Raw genomic sequence first — 24,738 nt, 5'->3', positions numbered from 1 at the left:
TCGTGGGGCCTGAACTCTGGGCCTGGGCGCTGTCCCTCAGCTCTTCAGCTCAAGGCCACAGTACCACTTCTGGCTTTTTTCTTTTTGCTTATGTGGTGCTGAGGAACCGAACCCAGGGCCTCAGGCATGCAAGGCAAGCACTCTACCACTGAGCCACCTTCCCAGCCCTCAAGTTGTAATTCTACCATGGCTTCCAGTTCCACCAATCATAGGCCTCACATAAGTAACAATTGCAGGTCTTGCACAAACACAGCTACATTTCTGTCAATCATAAGCTTTTTGCTGGGTCTCTAGAGGGGATTCTCTTCTTCTGCCTGACCTAATTGAGGTCTACTATTTCAAGGTTTGAACAGCCAGGTATTGGCACCTGTGGAGCTGCTGCAGATAAGGTCATCTGGGGACTGTGTATGTGGGTGGTTTAGGCAGGAGTAGTTGTGACTGGAACAAGGCTTCTTGAAGCAAAGTGGGCCACAGAAGCTTGACACTGTAATAGTGTTCCTTGTAGCTGGAATATTGGATAGTGCTTTGTAAAGGTGTTGATGGTCCATAAGGTAGCAACAGTTTCTCTTTATAAGTACAAGGATGGCTCCTGGTCTTACATCTTACCAGGCCAGTTTCTAATTGTCCTAGTCCATTTCTTATACTATAATTCTGTTATTTGGGGATGTCAGGGATACTTCTAGGTAGCTTAAGAACTTGTGATTGTGATTTTCTTAGTGCTTTATTTTGGCTTTGTGTTGGTGACAGTGGAGTTAGAACACAAAACCTCTCACCCATTACTTAGGTACTCTACTATTTGAGCTATACCCCCAGCTCTTTTTTTATTCTTGATACCTTTCAGATAGTCTCCTGTTTTTACATGGTACTGGCCACAAACCAAGATCCTCAATCTATGCATCCCTTGTCACTGAGATTAAAGTTGTGTGCCACCATGCTCAATCCTTGTTCTGCCAACCCAGATTTCACCCACATTGTTTTTGTTCCCTAATGTAACACTTCGGGTTTTCAGACATGGAATAATAACTAAAATGTGTTCATTACCTTATACATTTTTTGGAGGTAACAATGCTCGATAGGAAATGTACTCATTACCTTACTTATGTAACTGTAACCCTTCTCTATTTTTTTTACAATAAAAAACATTAAAAAAAACATTACCTAGTACATTTTTAATAGAGGAAAACATTTTACTGGCTAAATGCTAAATTACTAAATGCCAAACAACGCAACCAGATACTCTATAGTTATATCCCGGTAATACTAGGACGAATGAATCCAACTTATTTCATATAGAATACTTTTATAGAATACATTAGCGTTTTTATAAACAATTCAAATAGTATTTCTATGGCATTTAATGACAGTTCCACAGTTATGTTTTCAAAAACTTGAAATATAAGTAAAAGGTAACAATTGCTCTAACTTAATTAATTAGATTTATACTAACATAACTTTTCTTTATAATCACCCTAGCTTAGAAAAAAAAACATTGTTTTATTCTATACAGACTTATTGTTTCATAAATGATGACTGGAGTAGTTTGAAAACATTTAAGTCACAGCAGAACTTTTTTATGTAATTGTTGTATTTGAGTTATAAATGTTACAATACTAGTTAAACTGAAACCTTATTTGAATTACTAAATTTTAATCACCAGCATGTGTTCACTTATTTCAGCTGTCTTACACTTAGTTCACATTGTTCCATTTGTACTCAAATCTATCGATTATCAGTAGTCTTTATAATTGTAGAGGAAATAATGCGTTCTCTCCTGTATTTGCATTTTTCTAGTCCTACACTTAGTTCATATTGTTCCATTTGTACTCAAATCTATCAATTATCAGTAGTCTTTATAATTGTAGAGGAAATAATGCGTTCTCTCCTGTATTTGCATTTTTCTAGTCCTACACTTGGTTCATATTGTTCTATTTGTACTCAAATCTATCGATTATCAGTAGTCTTTATAATTGTAGAGGAAATAATGCGTTCTCTCCTGTATTTGCATTTTTCTAGAATCCGAAGGCTACCTTGAGGTCAACACTCAAGCACACCTAAGAATGCAACATTCTGGGGAAAACCATGAGAGAAAGGAAAGGAAAGATTCAGAGGTTTCAACAAGTACCGGTCCTCTGGCACTGGTGCTTCCTAATGAAATCCAATGTGAGGTTGGTATTGACAGCCTGTTGTCTAAGTTGCCATGCTGTTCTAGTATTAAAACATCTTAAAGCGTGCCTAGAACTTGGTATATTTTGCTTATGGCTTTGCCTCCAGGCTCTAGATCAATACTTGGCAATTAATAGGCATTTAGTCCATATTTATTGACTAACTGAATATTGGAAATGATATAAAAGGTTAAGCTTATCAAATATTATTTGACACTTTTCAAAACAGATATCATATATTATATATGTATCTATACAGCTATATCTGTATATTTTATACACATGCTATATATCTCTATATATCAGTTTTCAAAGGTATCATTTGACATTTTGTTATTTGACATTTTACAAAACAGATAGTATATACATGCTACATTAAGCTACCTAAAAGAAAGTTAACTTCATATTAAATAGATTAAGAATTTTCTTTTTTTCCAAAAGGAAAATATATCACTGAAGAGAACTTTTTAAAATACTCATTTTCATGTCCACCAATTTTTCAATTGTAAGCATATATTGAAGATTGACATCATTAGGGTAGAAACATCCTAAGAATTAGAGACCTTGTCCTTCAGGGGATAAGAGTAAAGTTTGGAAGATTTCTTTCTAAAGTGACTATACAAAAACATATCATTCTTGACATCTCTTCCTCCTAAACCTTCCTAGTAATGACCCAGTAAAATAATCGGCTGGTAGAGCTTGACCTGACTCTGGCTGGGTAATCTTCTGACAAACAAAAAGATGCTGAGCATTTGTCAGCACAGCCCTTGAGTGGAAACAGCCAAAAGTATAGTAGCCTGATGGCAGATACATGAAGGCGTTCATCTTAGAAGCAGGTGTGTGCATTTGACGCTAGCTGATGGATGTGGGTGCTCTGGCCATGTGGTGAATGAAGCTAAACATTCTATGGAGTTGGGCAAAGTTTAATTTCCTCATCTCCACCGGATCCACATGTCAGAGCAGAAGCATTTCTAAAGTAAGCAACGTGGGTTCCAGGGTGAGAAGCACACACACTAATTAAACATACGCTCAGAAACCCCAAGAGCTTGAACTACACAGTGTGAGGAAAGGGACATGGATGATCAGACAAAGAAAAGGCATGACATACTTAAAAGCCTGGGGACTTAAGGGAGAAGAGGAACCAAAGCTGGTGGCATGGATGGAGTCAGAAATAAGGTGAGAAACAGAAAAGAACTATACTAAAATAAATGGGAACTGTTCTTCAGTAGTTGAAATCAAAGCAGAGGGGAAAAAATAATAACTCTGAAACTAAAAATAGCTCCTAGGAGTTATGCAATAAGTCTAAATAGCTGCTTTAAAAAGACTCCATGACAGTAAAATTTGAGCACTATAAAACCCTTCACACAAAGAAATCAAGGCCCCAAAATGAGGGCTCTCTGTCCTTTATCTTATGTAAATGGCTACATAATGATATGGATATAATTCTTTAAGGCTTCCTAAAGTTAAATGATTTCAGTATTAAGTCCCATTTGGGTATCACGCTTAAAAAAATTCCTAAAAGTTGAAAGAGCCTACAAATTTTTTTTTAAAAACTTATCCTTTGAACGCAAAGTAGATATTTCAGGCAAAATCTTGCTGTCTCAGTAATTTGAAGCCATATGATTGCCAAACAACACAGAAAAGAGCATTTGTGTCCCTCTGTATGAAAACTACATTTCAGACTTCCGTGGACCATGTCTGTTTACTTCACCCCATTGCCTTAGAACTTGAACTCATTTCTGAGAAAGTCTTCCAATGGGTAAGTGAACAGAGACTACTTAAGCCTCCTGAGTCCTCTCCTAGGAAGGGATAATCAAAACTTCCCAGCACAACTTTTAATTTCTGCTCCTGTTAGTCTGAAGATCTGATTTGAAGCATGCATCTTTCCAACTTACTAATTTCTCTTTGTAGTCCTACATTTCCAGCGTGCTGACTTGAGCATGACTATTAAGTCGTCATAGGGGGTAAGGTATCGTCTTCATTCCTCATCTGAGTAGGGAATGACTTTGATTCCCTCTGGCTTTTCTCTTAGACTCTCTCCCTTGCTCTGCTGTGTAGTTGCTGGGTGTGGAGACCTGCCTCCCAGAGCAGAGCAGGTCTCTTCCTCCGTTTCTGCCCCAGCAGCATTGCTACATTACGAAGTGAGTGAGTTAGTGGGTATCCTTGCTGTAACCCTAGAGCTGGGGATTATTGTGTCTCTGCCTTGTACGCTTTCCCAGCGGCCTTTCCTTCCAACAGAGTTTCCATTTCTTACAACTTGAAAATCTTGTGCCATGTTAAAACATCATAAAAATTTTTTTCCTCTCAATATTCTTTCCATGTACTAATGAAGACAGGCTTCCAGTTCTCTATTTATGTAAGTTATTTTGTGTCTCTTTGAGAAATACCTACATGAATTTTCAGCTCAAATTTACTTCTTAAGGTGGCTTCTTCACAGTAACTTTCTCTAGATTTGGCACACGTGGGTCTAGTGTAGTATTGATCACAAGATCTTTGTCCATTAGCCAGGACATTTGTTTTACTAGTATTCCTTTTGATTTTGTGCTATAGGGTAACAGATGATGAACTGTATGTCTGCTCAATGGATCCAATAGTCAAAGCATGTTCATGCGACTTTATATAACTGGGAAAATTCATTCTCCCATTAGACAAATACCTAAACTAGAACTGAACTGGTTCTATTATTTGGTAGCATCTCCTTTCTTATATGCATCAGATCAGTCATGGTTTCATACATGCAGACAAGTTGTCTCCGAATAGTAAATCAACCCCACACAACAATGATGTCAAGCTTTCCGTCCTCAGAAGAGACTGAGCTGCAATTGTCTGAGGTCCGATAGTCAATCACTTGCTAGACCTTAAGGGTGATTTTAGTCATTCTTTTTTATACATTTTTTATTGTAAATTACTGTACAGAGGGGTTGCAGTTACGTGAGCAAGGTAATGAGTACCTTTCCTATCAAGCATCGTTACCTCCTCCTTGGTTTTTGCCCTACCATCACTTCTTCCCACCTCCGCAACGACACTCCCCCCACCCCTGCCTAACTTGTAAAGTTCATTTTTCCACATAGTGTCTTGTGTATCTCATTGTTACAATGGGTCAACCTGTATCCCTATTTAAGCATTTTGTTTTCTCCCTTCCCCTCCCCCAATTAGAGAAGTGTATCTTTGTTTTAAAATCATTTTTACCCACAGTTGGTGGGGCGGATGTTCTTCAAATGTTTCCTATGGCAGGCACACTTCTTGGAAGTATTATAAATTTGCTCTCTACCACTACAGAGTCCTGGCTGGCCCTGGACTCACAATCTCCTTCATTCAACCTCTACAGTACTGGCATTCCAAGCAAGCATTACCACGTGTATTTACAAATACATCAATGTATTTATTTGTTTGTTTACTTGCTTTAAGTGTCCAGGGCCTCTGCATGCTAGGGAAGAATGCTACCTTATCCCATCTAAGAATGAGCTTATTTCTTTATCTTGGGTTGTATGTGTAGACAGATGTTTATTATATCACGTTTCCTTTTCCTTTAGATGAAATTTCCCACGGCAATCTCAGCTTTTTCTTCCCCCAAAGTCCTTGACATCCTTTAATATATTCAACCTATTTATTTTTATGTTTAATTCAGTCTTCCATTGTGGCTATATTAATGATAAGACTGAAATATTTTTTAAAAAAATAATTCAATCAGCTGTTGAGTTCTTAAACAAACTTAGTATAAGCAGCAGGCCTTTGAGGTGGTTTTACTAGAATGGGTATATACTAATTTTGTTAAATTCCTTTTTCTAGCTGAACCTGTGACTATGGCATTTCCCCCAGTTAAGGCCTTAATTTCATCAGTCATGTCACAGACCATTATTGTATAATCAACAAATTTAGAGTGTCTTGAGAATACTTAAAAGGATGTGCCTCTTAAGGACCATAAGAATTTCAGGAATTATCTTCTTACCTTCCAATCTCTGCATTCAGTTTAAAATAATGTACACAAGTTATCAGCACTACTTGATTTCTTCTAACCTCAAACCATCAGGTATCTAACCTGAATTTAAAGCCTGAACTTGTGATTTCATTGAAATTACAGTAAAAGGTATATAGTAATGCCTATAATGTAATGTGCTCTCTATTTGGAATGAGGATGATGGAGGCCAAGACTTCCCTCCCTCCTCTAATAAGGTAGTTCTCAAAGTAGTTGGGCACGTTTAGAGACAAGGGCAATTTTTTATATATTTTTCTTGTAAAGATACTATACAGAGGCATTACAGTTTCATGAGTAAGGTAATGAGTACATTTCCTATTGAGCATTGTTACCCCCTCCTACCATCTCTTCCCTCCCCACCTCCCCAACTCTCCCCTCCCCATCCCCCCATTGAAGTTGTAAAGTTTGTTTTCAACATAGTGTCTTGTACATCTCATCGTTACAATGGTATTTTGGTAGTTAAGGGCAATTTTTTAAAAGAGCCATAGTGACTGTTTTCTTACCTCCAGAAGTTCAGATATAAACAGTCCATTGTATCCTGAGCAAAGCTTTCCAAGTGATTCTAAAATTATGAATTGGCAGCCAAATTTGTAACCAAAATGATAGCCAAACTCTTGCTTCGCTGTCATGGGCTAGACCAAAATAAACTATTGGAACCTGGCTTGCTAAGTCCAATGCACCCATGCTTGTGAATCCAGTGCCTGTTAAAGTAGTCATGAACATATGAAAAAATGAACTTGGTCATAAGTTAACTAAGTCATAAGTAAAGTCATAAGTAAACTAACGCCATCCACTGGATCCAAATCCCCTACCACTTCTGTTCTCATTAGGCCTTAAGACAGCAATCCTGACAGAACTGACATTTCCCACTTTGCATATTATATTACACCAAATTTGAGCCTTTTTGTTTAAATCTCCAGGTCCATGACCAAGGTGATATATTTCTGTGTTTGGAAATGATAATCATTGTAACTCATTCTTTCTGAATTTTTAGACAGCTTCACAGCTAATATAAAATGGAATGCGTGACCATTCGAATGGCCTAATACTTGCGCCTTGAGTTAAATTTAGCCTAATAATTAAAAACAAGTCTTCCTCATAGGGCTGGGGCTGCCTGCAGGGAAGAGATATAGGATATATAGACACAGTATCTCTTATGCAAATAATCCACACAAGGTGTCACCATAGAAGAAGAAAATATAAGTATCTTCAGGATATTAAAAAAAAATCTATTTGGGAAGGCAAGGCACAGATAAGTAGACCCAACAAAGTAAAGGGGATTAGTAACAGTTTGATGAAGGCTCTTAATTCGAAGTTACATAGAACCAGGGAAACCTGAGTTGGACTTGGATGAAGAGCCTAAACATGGACAGGTAGGGAGAGAGAAAAGGAACTTAATAAAGTAACAACATTGGGCTGGGCAGGTGTCTTAGTGGTAGAGTGCTTGCCTAGCATCCATGAAGCCCGGGGCTTGACTTCTCAGTACTGCATACACAGAAAAAGCCTGAAGTGGTGCTGTGGCTCAAGTTGTGAGTGCTAGCCTTGAGCAAAAGAAGTTCAGGAACAGTGCCCAGCCCAGAGTTCAAGCCCTACGACTGGCAACAACAAAACAAACAATCGAATAGCAACATTATGTAGAAACAGAACCATCTACCTACTTGGCAGTGCAAAATAATAACCAAGTCTTAATGTTCAAATAGTTTAGCAAGTTTAGACAGGGACAGGGCAGAACTTTCTAAACATGAGTCCTGTGTGACTATGTAGGTCATAGGCCATAAAGCCAGCCCTGTGTACAAATGGAAATTTAGCAATGTGTCATTTGAGGTGGCCAGTGGGCTTGTCTTTTGTCTAGAACTTTTCTCTGGAAATGGTTGAAAGGTGGAGTCCTGTCCTCTATTAAGGAGGGAATCTGCTGCATAAAAAGTAGCCCATGTTTAACACTCATGAATAAAAATGAGTTGGTTGTGAATAAAACATGTGGAAAGAACACCTGTGCTTACCGACTTTGGAGAGAGCTAAGTCAAAGTTAAATAATAAATGAGGTAAGCGTGGAAAAGAACTCTAAAGAACTTTGAAGGGGAGATTCGGAAGGAATCTAGTCCAAAGAGAAGCGGGAAGTCATACTATGGCAGCTAGCTATTAAAAATGAGATGGCAGAGAAACTACAAAGCTCAGAAGATCTGGGCTAGAAAGGAGGTCCTGAAAAAAGGAAGCTGCAGGTACAAGGCATAGACAGCCTAAAGTTCTCACCTTCCAAAACCTATGTGTGGGCCAAGGGCCTATTCTATTATTATAGAATGCAAGCATTTACTTTGAAATAGGATGTTTGGTGTGTGTTTGACTGGTTAAGAGAAAGTTAATTCCAAGCCTATGGACAAATATTGAGGATTTAGAACATTGGTAGATTTGTGTGTCAGCTAAAAAGTTGTGGTAACTTTGACCTATTATTTGTAGAAACACTTGGGTACAAACCATTAAGATTGGAGTTTTACTGGGGTGTGATTTGTGTGTAAAGAGGTAACATTTAAAAAGGAGAATTTCAAACAATGACTGATGCACATGATTTTATGAGAGCATATAAATCAGGTTCTTGTTTATTTAGTGTGAGCCTAAAACTTAGCATGACTGAAAGATACCTTTGAGAGGTAATCTCGCCCAGATCAAAGGTCATTGTAAAAATGTCTTTCCCCCCCTAAAAAAACTTGAAATGCATGATGTAAAGAATAGTGTAGATCTGAAGCTAGGTAGTTGTAAGCACTCTGTCAGATTGTAATTCTAAATGTTAATTACCCTATTGCTAAAAAAATAAAAGTAACAACTTCCTCCATTTTGGTTTGGGGCATTTGAGTGTATGTTGGGGTGTGTTGGGTGTGTGTGGGTGTGGGTGTGGGTGGGGGAGTGGGTGTGTTTTTCAGTGCAGATTAAAGGAAATGTATTTATAGAAAAAGTTCTTACCATAATTCCTATAAAACTGACACTGGATAAACACTTATTCTTTCTTTTCTGTATATTATTCTAATCTTCTTTATCTCTTCTGTCTTCTTTTCTGTTAGTTTCCTTTTTTTTCCCTGCCCAAATGAGGTCTTCAGTTAGTCTTTTACTTTATGTACATAGATTTGACTTTTTCAACTGAATTAAATCTGGAAACTTTTAGAATTATAACGGTTAGTCAGTTTAAAAACCTTTGCAGGGACTCATATATAAATGATGAGAGAATGCCTATTACATAAAATATAAAACTATTTGACATTTCAAAATTTTATTATATTTGAAATATGCGAGATCTTAACCTCATTAAGTCTTCTCAAAGAAACCAAACACAAAGAAATTAAAGTGTATGAAAGTGAAAGCTAAGATTTGGGGAAACATAATGGTTTAATTCTGATGTTCTGATGATCTGGGAAAAAAATGTTCACTCTAGGATAGCGAGGCCCATACAGGAAAAGGAAGAGGAGGAGCTTTCTCTCTGCTTTTTCACTTGCAAAATGTGGTTTTGGAGAAGAAAAAAAACATTTGATAGACACTAGATTAATGTTTAAAATTTAGCGAAAATCACATTTAAATATTCCATTTCTGATTATGGTTGGAATACAAATAATATTTAACAACAGGGTATCAACTTAATCATTAGGAGGTGGAAAGAGTTCTTTGACTGAGCTTTGTTCTTTCAATGCTTCATTGGGTTGCATTTTTACCTTACAGAATCCTGGTGAGATATTCATTCTGCTGAGAGACGAAGTAATTGGTGAAACTCTGGAGATTGAATTTATGTCAAATTATAAGCGCATTATAAAACAGCCAACACGTTGGAATAAGAAAGTTTGGAGTATGAAAGCTTTGGGTAAGGATTTTTATGCGTTAATAAGTGTAAAACATCATTCGGGCAGGTTCCTTTCATTAACTTTATGATAAATGGTTTCACTTCCTAACAGAAACTAATATTGTTCTGCAGGTGTTTCCTGTGTGAATTTTCACACGCTCAACTTTGTTATTATTAATCCAGATTTTCAAAAGTGTAAATTATACAAAACTAACTTGTTTAAGTTATAGAAAACTAGTCTGAATACTCTGTAGTGAAATGGCAGTGAGTAGCATCATGAGTTTGAAAATGTCTGTAGCGAGTACTTTAATACACATTAGCCATCAAATACGGAATTAAATTTATTTCCTTTATTTTAACATTAGGATCGGCAAGTTTAAACTAGAATTTCAGTTAAAAACCTTTCTGTTATCCTTCCCTTTCCCCCCACCTCAAGCGTTCTGAAAGGCATAACTCTTTCATTATTCTAATCATAATGCCATTTCTACATATGATTTTTTCTATAAGTTCCTTATTTCATTTGTGAAGCTCATCATTTAACTATCAATTTCTTACAACGTGATCAATTGTATTAGATGCTAAATTCCAGATGGATAAGTACATGTGCTACAATAATAGTACAAAAAATTCAAGGTATCAAATTCTAAAACTGATTATAATAAAATTTAGGATTACTTGTTTTCTTATAGTATCTTTTCATAATCAAAGAATGATATTACCTTACAAAACCTCATAAATTTGAGGTTCATAAAATGTTTTGAAGTAAAAAGACACTCAATTAATCTTACTTTGAATTTGAAAATGTAAAATATGCTAGTATTCAGAATTGGAGAATATAATAAAGATAGTCTGAGTTCTTGTTTATTTTTAAGGTATTATAAATGCCCTGTCAAAAGATCTTTACAGACCTCTGTTTGTGTTACACAGAACACATGTTCTCCCTAGCAATTTCCTTGTATAGCTTAGGTTACAGTTGGATTATAAAGAGAAGGCATGCTATTCAAAGACATAAAACCATTGCAGACACTGCTTTTTGTCATGGACAGCATATGCAGAAATGGGATGGGAGAAAACACTTTCTCTTTTCCCTTCTCCCTCGCCTGTAGTTTCCCTTCTTGTGTCACTTTCTTAAATGATTTAATGAATAATAATTTCCCACTAGTTCCAGCTAGTTTAAAATAAAGTTTGTTAGAATAAATCACTACAGAAAAACCAATATTGCAAATTAAGAAGTACTTAAAAATAATATTTCTCAAGTAACGGATAAAGATGTCAAATAAAATTATTCCCATTACTTAAAATATTTAGTTCAGCGTTCCTAATGGGTTAGAGTAGTACAAAGAATAAAACATGTCAATGTTCTTGGTACCACAAAGTTTCTAGAAGAAAGTTGCAAACACTACTAGACAAAGGTTTCTTGAGTAAGATCCCCCAAACACAGACAACAAGGGCAAAAACTTAGTGGGATTATAGTAAGCTATAAAGATAGTGTGCAGCAAAGAGAAAGGGTCAACAGAGTGAATAGGCACCCTACAAAAGGAGAGAAACTATCTGCAAACTATGCATCCCATAGGAAAGTCATCCAGAAGATGTATGATTCAGAAAACTCAACAACAGAAAAAAATCCACAAGTGGATTGCATGTATGATATTCCTGGGGTGGAAGTGTTAAGAAGCCCCCAGAGTTTCTGGAAGATTTCCTTTTAGGAATCACACAAGGTTCACACCGTGGAAATGTGAAAAGAGTCTCTGGGGCCTCTGTCTGGATCAGCAATGATAGTCCTGATGAAATTCTCTCAGTATATTCCCCATAGGAAAGATCTGGGAAAAATCCTTAGGACAGTTTCATTCCAGGGGGAAGGGCCGCCTCTCCCTTTGCCTTCCTGACCCATTTAGGGTGGGCAGGAGGATGGGGTAGGTGCACCAATACCTCAGCAGCAATTCTTGTGGCATCACAGCCAAGAGATACTAAACACTGAGATAGAATTCCATATCTTCAGATTGCCTCCCATCTTCAGGCCTCATGGAGACCTCGTGGTTACACCGGTGTAGCCTTCTTTTCTTAGAGTAATAGTGGCTTGTAGCTAAAATAACTGCAAAACCTGGGTGTGATAACATTACAAGCTTTAGTGCATCAGAAATGGAAAGGAATCTCGGTAGATTGGACATAGGTAAGAAAAGAACTACTGGATTTGAAGATAGGCCAATAAAAATCCCCCAAACCCAGATGCAAAATGAATATGCAAAACGACAGGACACTTGTAAAATATGGGACAATTTCAAAAAGCATAACAGCATGTGATTGGAATACAGGAAGGATGAAAATACAAAGTCCAAGAAATATCCAAATATTAATGATAGACATTAAAACACAGATTCATTTTTGCTATAGCTCATAGCAAGATAAACAGTTAAAAATAATTTCTGTATACTGTATTCAAAATATAGCAAACTAAAATCAAAGAGAAAAACTTATAAGGCAGAGAAAACAGATATTACCTGATGACTTGAATTATCCTTTTTAGTTTTATACTTTTTCATTGTAAAAAATACTGTACAGAGGGGTTACAGTTACATGAGCAAGGTAATGAGCACATTTCTTATCAAGCATTGTTGCCTCCTCCTTTGTTTTTTCCCTAACATCCCTTCCCTCCCACCTCTACAACTACACCCCCCCCCAACTAAATTGTAAAGTTCAACATAATGTCTTGGACATCTCGTTGTTACAATGGGTCAACCTGTATCCCTATTTAAGCATTTTATTTTTTCCCCTCCCCTCCCCAAATTAGAGAAGTGTATATACAAGATGCAGGGCACCCACCGACATCAAATACAGTGAAAACAGGGGTTATCCTGTGGGGAAGGAACATACAAAGAAACAAAAGAATCACATGGTACGTTATAAATACGTTAGAAACAATAGCAAGAAGGAAAAAAAAACCACTTGTGGCCCTATCTTGGGACTCATTTTGCTTAACATCATCTTATCTGGTCAAATCTACATAGCTTTTGACCTTTTTATATTGAAGGAGTTGACTCATTATGTTTGATTTTTCCATAAAAAATTACACCAATGCTAGATATTTCAAACTGGAAACAAAGTAAGGAAAATATTTAAGTACAATCAGGCTGACCAGACTAGAGAGGAAACCCTAAAATGCTTTTTTTCTAGGTGCCCTCTCTCTCTTCTGCCTAACTTCTGTGTCGTCACCTGAGATTTCCACTTAAGAAAATATTGTTTAGTTTTATCATATCCTCTTTCTCTCAGCTCATGAACTTTATACACTGTATTTATTTCATTTTCTAGGAGGCATACCTCCTAATGACATCCAAGGCTTGTCTCTAGCCAGGACCTGAGGCTAAGGAAATTTCAAGCTATTCTACTTCCCTTTATTGCTAAGCCAATAAAAACATATATGAAGTCTTCAATGAGAAATATTAATTTCTAGCTGGAAGGGAGTAATTCCTCTGATACTTGCAGCACAGCCAGAGAACAAACAACACAGCAGGGAAGCAGCCAATTAAAAGTTAAAAGAAATTCATAATGAATCAACAAAAACATAGAACTTTATTAATTAAGAAATTACACTCTGGTTTAATGTAAGTTTAACTTCAAACTCCATGAAAAAAAAAAAACATGAAAGATACTTTGGGATATGCCAAATATTATGATGAACCTGTTTAGGATAGCAGCCACAATGGAGAAATAGATTTCTGATATCAATTTATGATTCTACGTATCATTTTTAGGCATGACTACAAGTTTGAACCTACATGCATTTAATTGTAAACAGAATCATGTTGCTGGGTAGGGTGGCACATGCCTGTAATCCCAGACACTGGGAGGCTGACAGAAGGATGGAGAATTTGGTGACTTTGTCACCAAAAACAGCAGCAACCAAAACAGAAAAGGAGACTCATGTTCTCAGACTGCAAACACACGTAGCAAAAAAATCTATTAACTGACTGGATTTGTGAAATATCTTCTTTCGTGAAATTAGTGAAATGTTCTTACTTGTCATAAATATTTTTAGATGATATTTTCCACCAATTACTTCTGTCTGTACCTCATCTGTAAGGTCAGAACAGTTATATTATGGGGAAAGGAGAAAGGGCATAAATAGCACAAATTAGAAAGAAAGGACATAGTTATCATCTTGAGATACCATCTTTCCCATTTGAGATTTGAAATTTAAGCAGAATTTCTTTGTCATTGCTTTTCTTTTAATTTTGCTATATTTATTTTCGACTTCAATTGGATTTTACTTTTACTGAAAAGCAATGACCTACAGTCATGGTGATCCCATGTAAAAGTAGAATTACATTCCAGAAGTTCAAGGACATCCCAACCCAATGGCTACTTCGACGTCCTCTTTTATTAGTGAGAAAAATAATTAAGCTTTGCTTTTCTTAAACCACTCAGCAAATATGAAAATACACAAAGCAAATACTTCAAAGGACATTTCTTTGGGAGAATTTCTCTAAAAACATCAGTATTTGTAGATCCTTTGCTAAAGATTCAATTCAATTAGTGACTCAATATTTGAGAAATTAATTGGTTCATTTTTGTACTAGATCCTAAAGAAATTAGAATAGTTTAAATATTTTTATGCCAAAATTGCCAAGCCAATCTTCTCACCATATGTCTCTTATGATTCATGGCTTGACTCTTTCAGGAGGTTAACTCCTTATGATAAAACTGCTAATATTTTTTTATAAGAAACAACATAACTATTTTTCTTTCAAACTCTCTTTTGGACTTACCACAATAAAATGAAAATTTTATATTAAAAATCATATTTTCCAGGCACCAGTGGCTTACACCTGTAGTCCAAGCTACTCAGGTGGCTGAGAACTGAGGATCATGATTCAAAATCAAACAGGGAGAAACCTGTGAGACTGTTATCTCTAGTTAACCAAAAAAAAAGAGACAGAAGTAGAGGTGTGTCTCAAGTGGTATAGCCCAAGCTTTGAGCAACAATATATAAAGGACAGAACTCAGCCCTAAGTTCAAGTCCCAGTAGAAGCATGGGCACACGCCACCCTCCCCCATTCCCTCCCACCTTTCTGAAGTCAATTATATGGCTCCAGAGAATCCAGGCCCTGAGTTCCATGTGAATACAGCTTTAGCTCATGACATAGCGTTCACAACTTTGAGGTTTCATTTATGTCTCTCTTTCATTCTCCATTGGACAATACTCTTTTGGGTGGATAAGTATTTTACTTTTCCACATACTTCTTTTTTATAATACAAATTAGAAGTTAAGGATATGGAAAAATGCCAGGTATTGGTGGTTCATGCCAGTAATCTTAGCCACTCAGAATACTGAGGCATGGAGGATTGTGGTTCAAAGCCAGTGAGCATAGAAAAGTCAGTGAGACTCCATCTCCAATTACCCCCTGAAAGGCTGGATGGAAGCCTGGCTTAAGTAGTTGAGTCCAAGTCAGGTAAATGTGAACCCAGCGAACAAGCCCTGACACTGGGAAAATATTATTAATTAAGATTAATTTGGGAGGTGGCTATTTTAGCTCCTTGGTCTAGTTAAACTTGAGATGGATTTTGTTGTTTGTAAATTTCCATGAACAAAGTTATTAGCAGTCCAGTCACTTTTTCATGAGATAAAGCAATACTAAAGCTGAAGCTTTAGTTGGATTTACTCCATATCCAGATGTTTGAGTAACAGTTTTACAGAAAAAATGGATCTTTGTGACAGAGTATTTTTCCTTTCTTGGGGGTGGGGGGTCTCCAAGATACTTCTTCAAACTGTGGCTTGATTTTATGGACTCTAGCTTGGCACTTGAGCCACACTGTTTATTTTTGTTTGTTTCAGATGGAGTATAACGTTTTTTTCTTCTTCCTGGATAGGCCTGGGACACTGATATACCTATGTTCACTTTAAAAGTGCTAGTATTACAGGAGTGTACCACCATGCTTCGCAGAAAAGTGAAAACTTTAAGTTTTGTCCTACAGATCAACATTTTGTTTCCTTTTGTTGCACCACTACATACATGTTTTATTGAAATGACTGTATGTTGTTATTCTTTGATAGAAAAGCCCCAATTTTTTTTTTTGTCGGTCGTGGGGCTTGAACTCTGGGCCTGGGCGCTGTCCCTCAGCTCTTCAGCTCAAGGCCAGCGCTCTACCACTTGAGCTACAGCGCCACTTCCGGTTTTCCGGTGGTTTATTGGAGATAGGAGTCTCATGGTCTCTCCTGCCCGGGCTGGCTTTGAACCGCGATCCTCAGATCTCAGCCTCCTGAGTAGCTAGGATTACAGGCGTGAGCCACCAGCGCCCGGCTGAAAAGCCCCAATTTTTATATAGCTTTGAACTCTGTTGGTATGTGATAGCAGAATTCACAATACAGTTTTCACTTTGAACAATTTACTTACAGAGGTTTGAGATAAATATATGTAGTATATATGTTTTTTGTTTTGTCTTGTTTTGGCCAGTATCTAGGCTAGAACTCAGGGCCTTATGCTAGCTTGCTTATTCAATAATGGTCGATGATCTACCACTTGAGCCACATCTCCAGTTCCAGCATTTTTACCCATTAATTGGCAATGAGTGTCTCTCAGACTCTTCTGTCAGGGGTAGCTTTGAACAGAAATCTTTGGATCTTAGCCTCCTGAGTAGCTAACATTTCAGATATGACTCACAGGTACTTGGCTTACAGCATTCTTAAGATTTAGAGCATTGAACTCTACTTTTCCTCAGCTTTCTATTCTAACCAATTGAATACAAGTTTGAGGATTTCAATCAGCTCTAGTTTTTCAAACTATTTATTTCATAGGATTGAAACAATACCCAACTTTCAATATATGGCTGCACTTTTCTAAACTCTAGATCATGTAAAGATTATTATAGACCACTACTGAAAAAGATACTCGAATGCAGAAGGATTTCATACTTTACTTCTATTATACTTTTAACATGATTTTTATTTTTTAACTTTATAAATTACATTCAAATTTTTAGTCTATTTTGTAGTTTCTAACTTATTAAGATCACCCAAATCCAAACATTTGAAATGCTATGAATTATTAAATATGTTATGAATTCTTAAAAGATTTCTTTGTATTCTCCAAAGTTCTATGTGCATTCTATACTCAGCTTCTCACTCTTGTTTGTGTTTTATAAGATTTCCCAGCTGGCTCAGTCATTGTCAAAGTCTATTGTGACGGGAACATAAAGGCCACAACAGAAATTAAATACTATACAACAGCAAAGACTAAGGAATGCCCATTGTCCATGGCCAGCTTAGGGGACAGTTTGTGCCAGGTAAGTTGATATTTCTGTAAAGTTAACTATAACATAAGCTAAAGAGCTCTGGATAGATAAGTGAATTTCTGCTCTGGGGTCAAGCTTGAATGCTAATTGAATAAGGACAAATTACTAGTAATCAATAGGGAAGGAAAAAGCCAACATCTAAGCAAGCAGACTGATTTGCCTAGGTGAAGTCACCGCTGATGATATCAGCAGGAAACAGCTTGTCTGTCACAACATGGCTGTCAGGATGGTTCATTTTAAAGCCATTACAGAGGCCTCACAGAGGAGGGAGGAATCAACAAGACCTGTTGGCAAATGAATTTCATCTTAACCTAGATATGTATACCACAGAACAACACCACCAAAAATCAGGTCATCTTTCTGATGCTTTGAGGTTCTGAAGTCAGGCACACAAAGTATGATCTAACAGAAGCATGTGGTATTTATCTAGCAATTGTTGTTTCCATGGGTATATTTCTAAGCTCAGTGTATGTTTATTTTTCCTTACTTCAATGATCAGTGCTGCTATTGTGAGCAGTGTGTTTTAGGAATTCTAGAAAGACTGAAATTTCATGAGAGATACGCAAAGGGGCCAGCCAAGTTCTATTTGCTCCTCTCATGTGACCAAGTCCTGCTCCTTAACAGTGGCTTTGTGAAGCATTGCTGATCTGGAAGAGCCTGTTTGGTACTTTTTCATGAAAATGTCCTGATTTTAGCAAGTACTCGTTACGTCTTGGAGAATTATAAGCTATTATCTTCACTTCTGAATTCTGTTTTATTGCTATTGACCCAGTGTTGAGGGAAAAAAAAAACTTGCTTAAAATGGAATTTATGTATTCCATCAACTTCATAAAGTAAAATAATTGTTTCTTTGATTCTGAGCCAGTACTGGAGCTTGAACTCAAGGCTTTACTTCGCTTCCTCGCTGAAAGTTGCAACCCTACCACTTGAGCCACTCCTCCATGGTTTTGACTCGATAATTATAATTATAATTTTAATTGCTCAGTTAGCAAGGTATTAGAAGGGAAAGAGGGAAGGAAGGAAGGAAAGAAAGGAGAGAGGGAGGAAAGAAAGGAAGGGAGGAAAGAAGAAAAAGAAGGAAGGAAAAAAGAAAAAAAGAAAGAAAGAAAGAAAAAAGAGCAGAGTGAGGAAGGAAGGGAGGGAGAGAGAGAAGGAAGGAAGGAAGGTAGGTAGGAAAGAAGGAAGGAAAGGAAAGGAAAGGACTGATTTTTCAGTTACCATAAAATGCTCCACAAGATTTGGAACAAATTTTTGACAGGGAGATAAGTTTTTCATGAACCTAATATATTTAAACTAATTTGGAATTGGAGGCTTGTTATTTATTTCATGTGATATTTTCTCTGCCTCCTGAGTAGCTAGGATTATAGCCATCAACATTCCTGGACTATTGTGATACATTTTTACCTTAGGGTTGTCTTTTATGAACAATATATTTAAAGCAAAAAGAAAAACAAAGATGGGCTGGGAAGGTGGCTCAGTGGTAGAGTACTTGCCTTGCGTGCCTGTTCGATTCCTGTGTTCGATTCCTCAGCATCACATAAGCAAAAAGAAAAAAGCTGGAAGTAGTGCCGTGGCTCAAGTGGTAGAATGCTAGCCTTGAGCTGAAGAGCTGAGAGACAGCTCCCAGGCCCAGAGTTCAGGCCCCACGACCAGACTCCGCCCGCCCCCCCCAAAAAAAGAAAAACAAAGATGATGTCTTAGAAATGGACAGTGAGTAAAATCCATTTGGTCAAACTGGAGAATTCTAAGGACAAAAGACAAATATCTACATTGTAAAAATGAACCAAATACAAAAGGAATAGGCTAAATTACAGATTGCTTCATTTTCTTTTGGCAGCTCTACCATGTCTTCTACTTTAAAATTCCATTAATAAATATATTGTGCTGTATCAGTCAGTGCAGAATTATAGTATTCAGTCAGTGCAGAAGTAAAGTATTCCCCAAATAAATTTTTGTGTTAAATTTTTCTCTTGTGGGAATCTTTATATATAATGAAACTCAAATTGAATGCATGAATCCTGGACAAAGCTTCAGAATGCAATAAAATGGAGGTCATAATTTCTTGTTCAGCTTTTGGTAGATGAAAATTGTCTGCATAGATTTCAGTTAACTGGCGTATTTTCATCATTTGAGATGAGAAGCGAGGAAGAGCTGTGGCTGCATTCTAGAAGGGATTTTCATCTTCCCACCCAGCTCTGGAGGCCTTGGAAGACATTATGGGCATCCCACACTTGAGGGTTGTACCATCAGCATAGAGTTATTGGAAGCTTGAGGTCTGACTAATGACAGGTAGAATTATGGAAAACCCAGCACCAAGAGGAGGAAAGGAGAAAAGCTAGAGATTAGATATCATGTATGTCATTTAAGATAGATCTACAAGTTTTACTGTTGTCATCATGGTCCTAGAAGTGCTAAGGGAAATCAAAACAAACAAACCCATGCACAGCTATGAAATCAGACCAAGTCATCCATCACAGGCTGGGAAGAAGGGGAGAACCACATCAGTTCATTGCCTAGGTGAACTTGGATTATTCTACAAGCTATCGTCTAAATCTACTGATATCTGGAACCACCACAAGTTATCTGGCAGTTCTGGGGCTTGAACTCAGGTCGTGGACACACCGTCCTGAGCTTTAGTTCTCAAGGCTAGTACTCTACCACTTGAGCCACAGCTCCACTTTGGAATGTTTTTCATAGTTAATTGGAGATGAGCCTCACAGATTTTCCTGCCCAGGTTGGTTTGTTGTTGTTGTTGTTTTTAACCGTGATCCCCAGATCTCAGCCTCCTGTGTAGCTAGGATTACAGACATCAACTATTAGTGTCCAGCTTATCTGTGAACTTATTATGCAGTGAAAAGCAGACATTGTCTTGATGAATGTTAGGGTTGCTTGATCTCATGGAAGTGTCCCAGTCCACACTATGATCTTCCTTGTGGACATCCATTTATTTTTCTGTTTATATTACTTGATTTTAGCATTTGCGTTTGACTTTACTCTTGCATTGTCAAAGTCCACTTCAGAACACAAAATACAAGAATAAGTGTTTGTTCTATGACCTGCTCTGTCACTAAACTGGAAACTTTGGATATTTTGCAACTGGTCTACCTTTATTCAACACTACTATATTGCCACTTCATTTACCTTAATTCTGCGCATTTGTAGAAACACATAGCTACAATACTTGAATGTATGAGTGCTTGCAATGTCCTTCCTACTTAGCTGAAATGATTCATTATAAAATCTATATGCTCAGCTGGGTGTTGATAGCTCATACCTCCAATCCTAGATATGAAGAATCACTGCACCCAGGCTAGTCAGAAAAGCCCGTGAGGCTCTTATCTCCAATGAACCACCAAAAAGCCAGAAGTGTGGCTCAAGTGGTATACCACCAACTTTGAGTGATAAAAGTCAAAGGACAGCACCTAAGGCCTGAGTTCAAGCCCCGGTACGTGCACAACACACAAGAAAAACAACAATAACAACAAACAAAACTATACTGTGTTCCAGCAAGTTTTAATTGTAAATATGAACTCAGCAATCCCAAATTAGGAACAAGATCCTTTTTAATAATCATTTAAAGTCTATTATGCATATAATAACAAAACATAGTACAAACTTGAAGAAAGACTTGATCATGAGAAATTTATGTATTTTATTTGCTACTAGTATTCTTATAGCGTATCATAAGAGATGTTCTATCATCATTTAAAAGCTATTGAGCATAAAGCAAATATGGCTGTCCTGTGAATTTGAACAAAAAATGTTAATGACCAACTGGATCCTATTTTGTTTTTAATGATAGCTCTTAGGGTTTAGAATACTTTACCTCAACTATCTTAATTATCTAATCACTTCCTACATCATTTCATGTTTTGGGATAAATATAAAACTCCCAAAACACAGCTTTATGAAGGTACAATTTCCAAAGTATCACTTAAAGAATATAAGAAAGATGTATCATCCCAAAGCCCAGTGTGGAATAATAATTAGAATTCAAGTAGTGCAGTTAGAAATACTAGTAATTCCTGTGCAACTGAGATGATTAAAACCTTTGATACTTCCATGTGTTTACAGAAGTCTCTTGGGATAACAATAAAGTTAATTTTTGATAGGAACAATTATATACAGTACAGAGCAAAAATAGGTCAAAATGATTAAACAATATTGCAATTATTAATCAAAGTATTAATATGCTATTCATTAAAATAGTTTCAGAGAAGAAAGAAAAGAAATCAAATAGTTCTTGAAATATATCAAATAGTTCTTCCAAGTTATATTATCTATTAATTGAAAAAGTTACTTATGGGTAGGGATGTGAGGGAAAAACTGGGAGAGAGCAAGGGAAGGGGTGACATTGTCCAAAAAGAAAAGTACTTATTACCAACATAAAACTGTAACTCCTCTGTACTTCACATTTGTAATAACAATGAAACAAAGTTTAAAAAATATAAATATAAAATATAAAAAAACAAAAACAGTTGTCTGTGTTGTAATTATCAAATTACATATTTTACATTAGAGATATTGAAATGCTATTCTCATCTTCAAGTTAGATGTTTTGTTTGATTCAATCTTTGATTTGCTGCCTGCAAAGTGTTTAATATTGTGAAGTGAATTGCAGTTGGAGTAAATCAAGGTACCAACAACAAATTCAAGGTCAAGAACCTCATGATTATCTCCATTGATGCAGAAAAGGCTTTTGACAAGATACAACATTCATTCATGTTAAAAAGCTCTGGAGAAAATAGGAATAGAAGGAACATTCCTTAAAACAATAAAACCTATACACTTTGCTCATCCTTTCGGAGGATGTCAATGTGAACACTCTTTAACTGACCTCAGTTGAGAGGAGGTTCTGACTAGGCATGGTGATGCATGCCTGTAACCCCAAATAATCAAGAGGCAGCTACAAAAGGATTGTGGTCAGAGGCTGGTCCTGGTCAAAAGCATGACTCTTTCCTGAAAAACAAACTAAAACAAGCTGGGCTTTAGTGATTTATGCTTATAATCCCAGCTACTCAGGATTACATCTCAAAGCCAGCCCAGAAATGAAACTCCATTAATCAGCAAAAAGCAGGAAGTGGAGTTGTGGCTCAGGTGGTAGAGCACTAGCTATAAGCATAAAAGCTCAGGGACAGTGCCCATTCCCTGAGTTCAAGCACTAAGAATGGCACAAAAAGAAAAGAAAAGAACAGAAGAAAACCCCAAAACAAAAGGACTGGGGTGTGGCTCAGATGACAGAGCACTAATAGGTTTTTAAAAACCTTAATAAATGAATAAATAAGTAAGGCTCTGTTTTTAGTGACTAGTTCTCTAGAGGGCTCAGATCCCTGTCATAAGAAACATTTCAAAACAATCCATAAAAACAAAGCACAGGTCAAATATAGTTAAAGTCGTTTCATTAAGATCATTATTACTGCTATGATAATTAGAGAAAAATGAGAGAATCTATTTCTGATAGAAACAAACTCCAAGTCATCAATAACCCTTTGGAAGTCCCTGGAGCAAAAATATATTTATTTATGTTTTCTAGAAGTCACCACGCAATTTGGTGGGGTCCGTAATTTTAACAGGTATGGAATTGATAACAAAATAAAGAAATAAAGTAGATATGTAATTGAGAACCATAAATTGTTTTTTCTAATTTATGAATGAACTTTCTATTGTAACTCAAATGCAATTTTTTGTAACAAGCTGTTTCACTGGCAATAGAACACTTGATTTCTGTGTTACATCTACCAAATGGCTCAGATTAGGGAAACAACTACTATATAGTAATGCTGTATTTATGGGAAGAAAAGGCTAAGAGGAATGGTCTCCTCACTTAAACACAGAAGTAATATAATCTGTTTGGACAATCATGTTTCTGACTCTCAAGTTGAAGAACCAGATACATCTTATAATTTCATTTATGAAAGTATAGTGTGTATTTTTACCATAATTTATTATTGAAAAACTTCAATGCTCTCATTTGGGCTGTTGTAATGTTATTAATGTTATTTGATACCTAACAAATTTTAGGTATCAAATAAAGTTACCATTACACATTTGAAAGCAACTACTTTTATTTCTTATATCAAGTTTTCTATAATCTAAATAATGGACTCTTAGGTAAGTATTTAATGTGTATTATTTCTTTTCCAGAAAGGTATCGATGTTACTAATAATTACTAAGCATTTATTCTTCCCTTGCCCTAAGATGCTTCTCTACCTAAACTAATGAAGAATTTTCTTTGTGTATAAAAACAGGGTAACATGGAAGACCTGGATGGCATTCTTGCAGCCATATTCAAACATGAGATACCATATTATGAGTTTCAATCTCTTCCAACTGAAATTTACTCTAAAGAAGAATGTGAGTATTCATCAATTGCACTAATTATTCATTGTATCATTTCAACTTGATGTGACTCTTTAGTAAATGCTACAGCCTAGAATGTAGTCAGTACAATTGTCCAAACTCCATTTGGTAAATTCTTAAAATTATGGTTCCCCCAAAATGTGAATAACTATAATTTCTTATATAGTAGTTTTATATATGTAGATATATTTATACACACACACATATATATATAAACCAAGAATTGAAAGTTCAATATAATGAGATAATCTATCCAGAAGCCTTGTTTCTGTGTACCTAGTTCTAATTTTTACTTGAAACACAAAATAAGACTACAAAAATTAGACACAAATATGACGAGATCATGTTTTAGTTACTTCTTTGGCTCTTTAGTCTTCATCAATGTTAGCTAATAATATCTGATCTTTAAAATCTATATACTCGTGTCTCATAGTGATTGGGTTGAATTACCTTAACACAAGCTCTAAAACTTTTGTTGTAAAGTTGCCTACATGACTGGATTTCAAATATGCTTAACTTGTTATTGCTCCATCATCCCTTCTTCTTAACTTGTTGTAGAAAGTTCTAGGTTTAGTTCTCTGTTGCTTCATTTTAAATAGATAACATAATATTTTACCAGTATGGTATTTTAGTCACTTTCTCTCCTGTTTGTAAATAATCCTCTTCATTTGATTTTTACTCTCAGCACACAGAGTTGGGGATGGGTAGAGATTAAACAGGAAGTATATAAGAAAAAATAGAACTGTTTTTATGGTCTCTCTATTATTCGTTTTAAAGTCCTATTTTTCCATGAACAATAATTTTTCATAAGAAAAACTTTCTCTCCCTATAAAGTTTAGGAATGAATTTTGGTATGTTAGTGTAATGTAGGTCTTTTAAATAATTTTAATAATTTATTGACTTTCTAATATGTGAATCATTGGGGGCTGTGATATTAATACAAAGGATCATGAAAGGTAGATTTGCACCAATGGGTAAGATATTGGGATAAAGAATATAAAAGTGTGTCAGCAAACATCCTTCTCACTTTTCTACATGAACACGTGTGGTTTGGGTCATCATGGCAAAGTGTGAATGACACGTGTCATAAGAGCACTCAGTCCACACAGTTGCTTGAGTCCCTCTGTAACTT

General features: G+C 36.3%; 1 protein-coding gene across 2 annotated transcripts in view; it reads left to right on the top strand.

Moving 5' to 3' along the window:
• The window catches only part of Bank1 (B cell scaffold protein with ankyrin repeats 1), a 169,189-nt gene that overhangs the window by 33,331 nt on the left and 111,120 nt on the right, over nt 1-24,738 (top strand). For both annotated transcript variants that reach the window (XM_042701580.1, XM_042701579.1), the window contains exons 3-6: nt 2,014-2,165; nt 9,841-9,979; nt 17,097-17,236; nt 23,495-23,600. In XM_042701580.1, the coding sequence (XP_042557514.1) occupies nt 2,014-2,165; nt 9,841-9,979; nt 17,097-17,236; nt 23,495-23,600 (537 nt within the window). The remainder of the gene's footprint in view (nt 1-2,013; nt 2,166-9,840; nt 9,980-17,096; nt 17,237-23,494; nt 23,601-24,738) is intronic.

This window comes from Dipodomys spectabilis, unplaced genomic scaffold, assembly GCF_019054845.1.
Source record: "Dipodomys spectabilis isolate Male_0828 unplaced genomic scaffold, ASM1905484v1 ptg000297l, whole genome shotgun sequence".
Classification (NCBI taxonomy): Eukaryota; Metazoa; Chordata; class Mammalia; order Rodentia; family Heteromyidae; genus Dipodomys; species Dipodomys spectabilis.
Note: the sequence above shows the minus strand (reverse complement) of the source record. Positions and strands in the feature narration are given on the sequence as shown.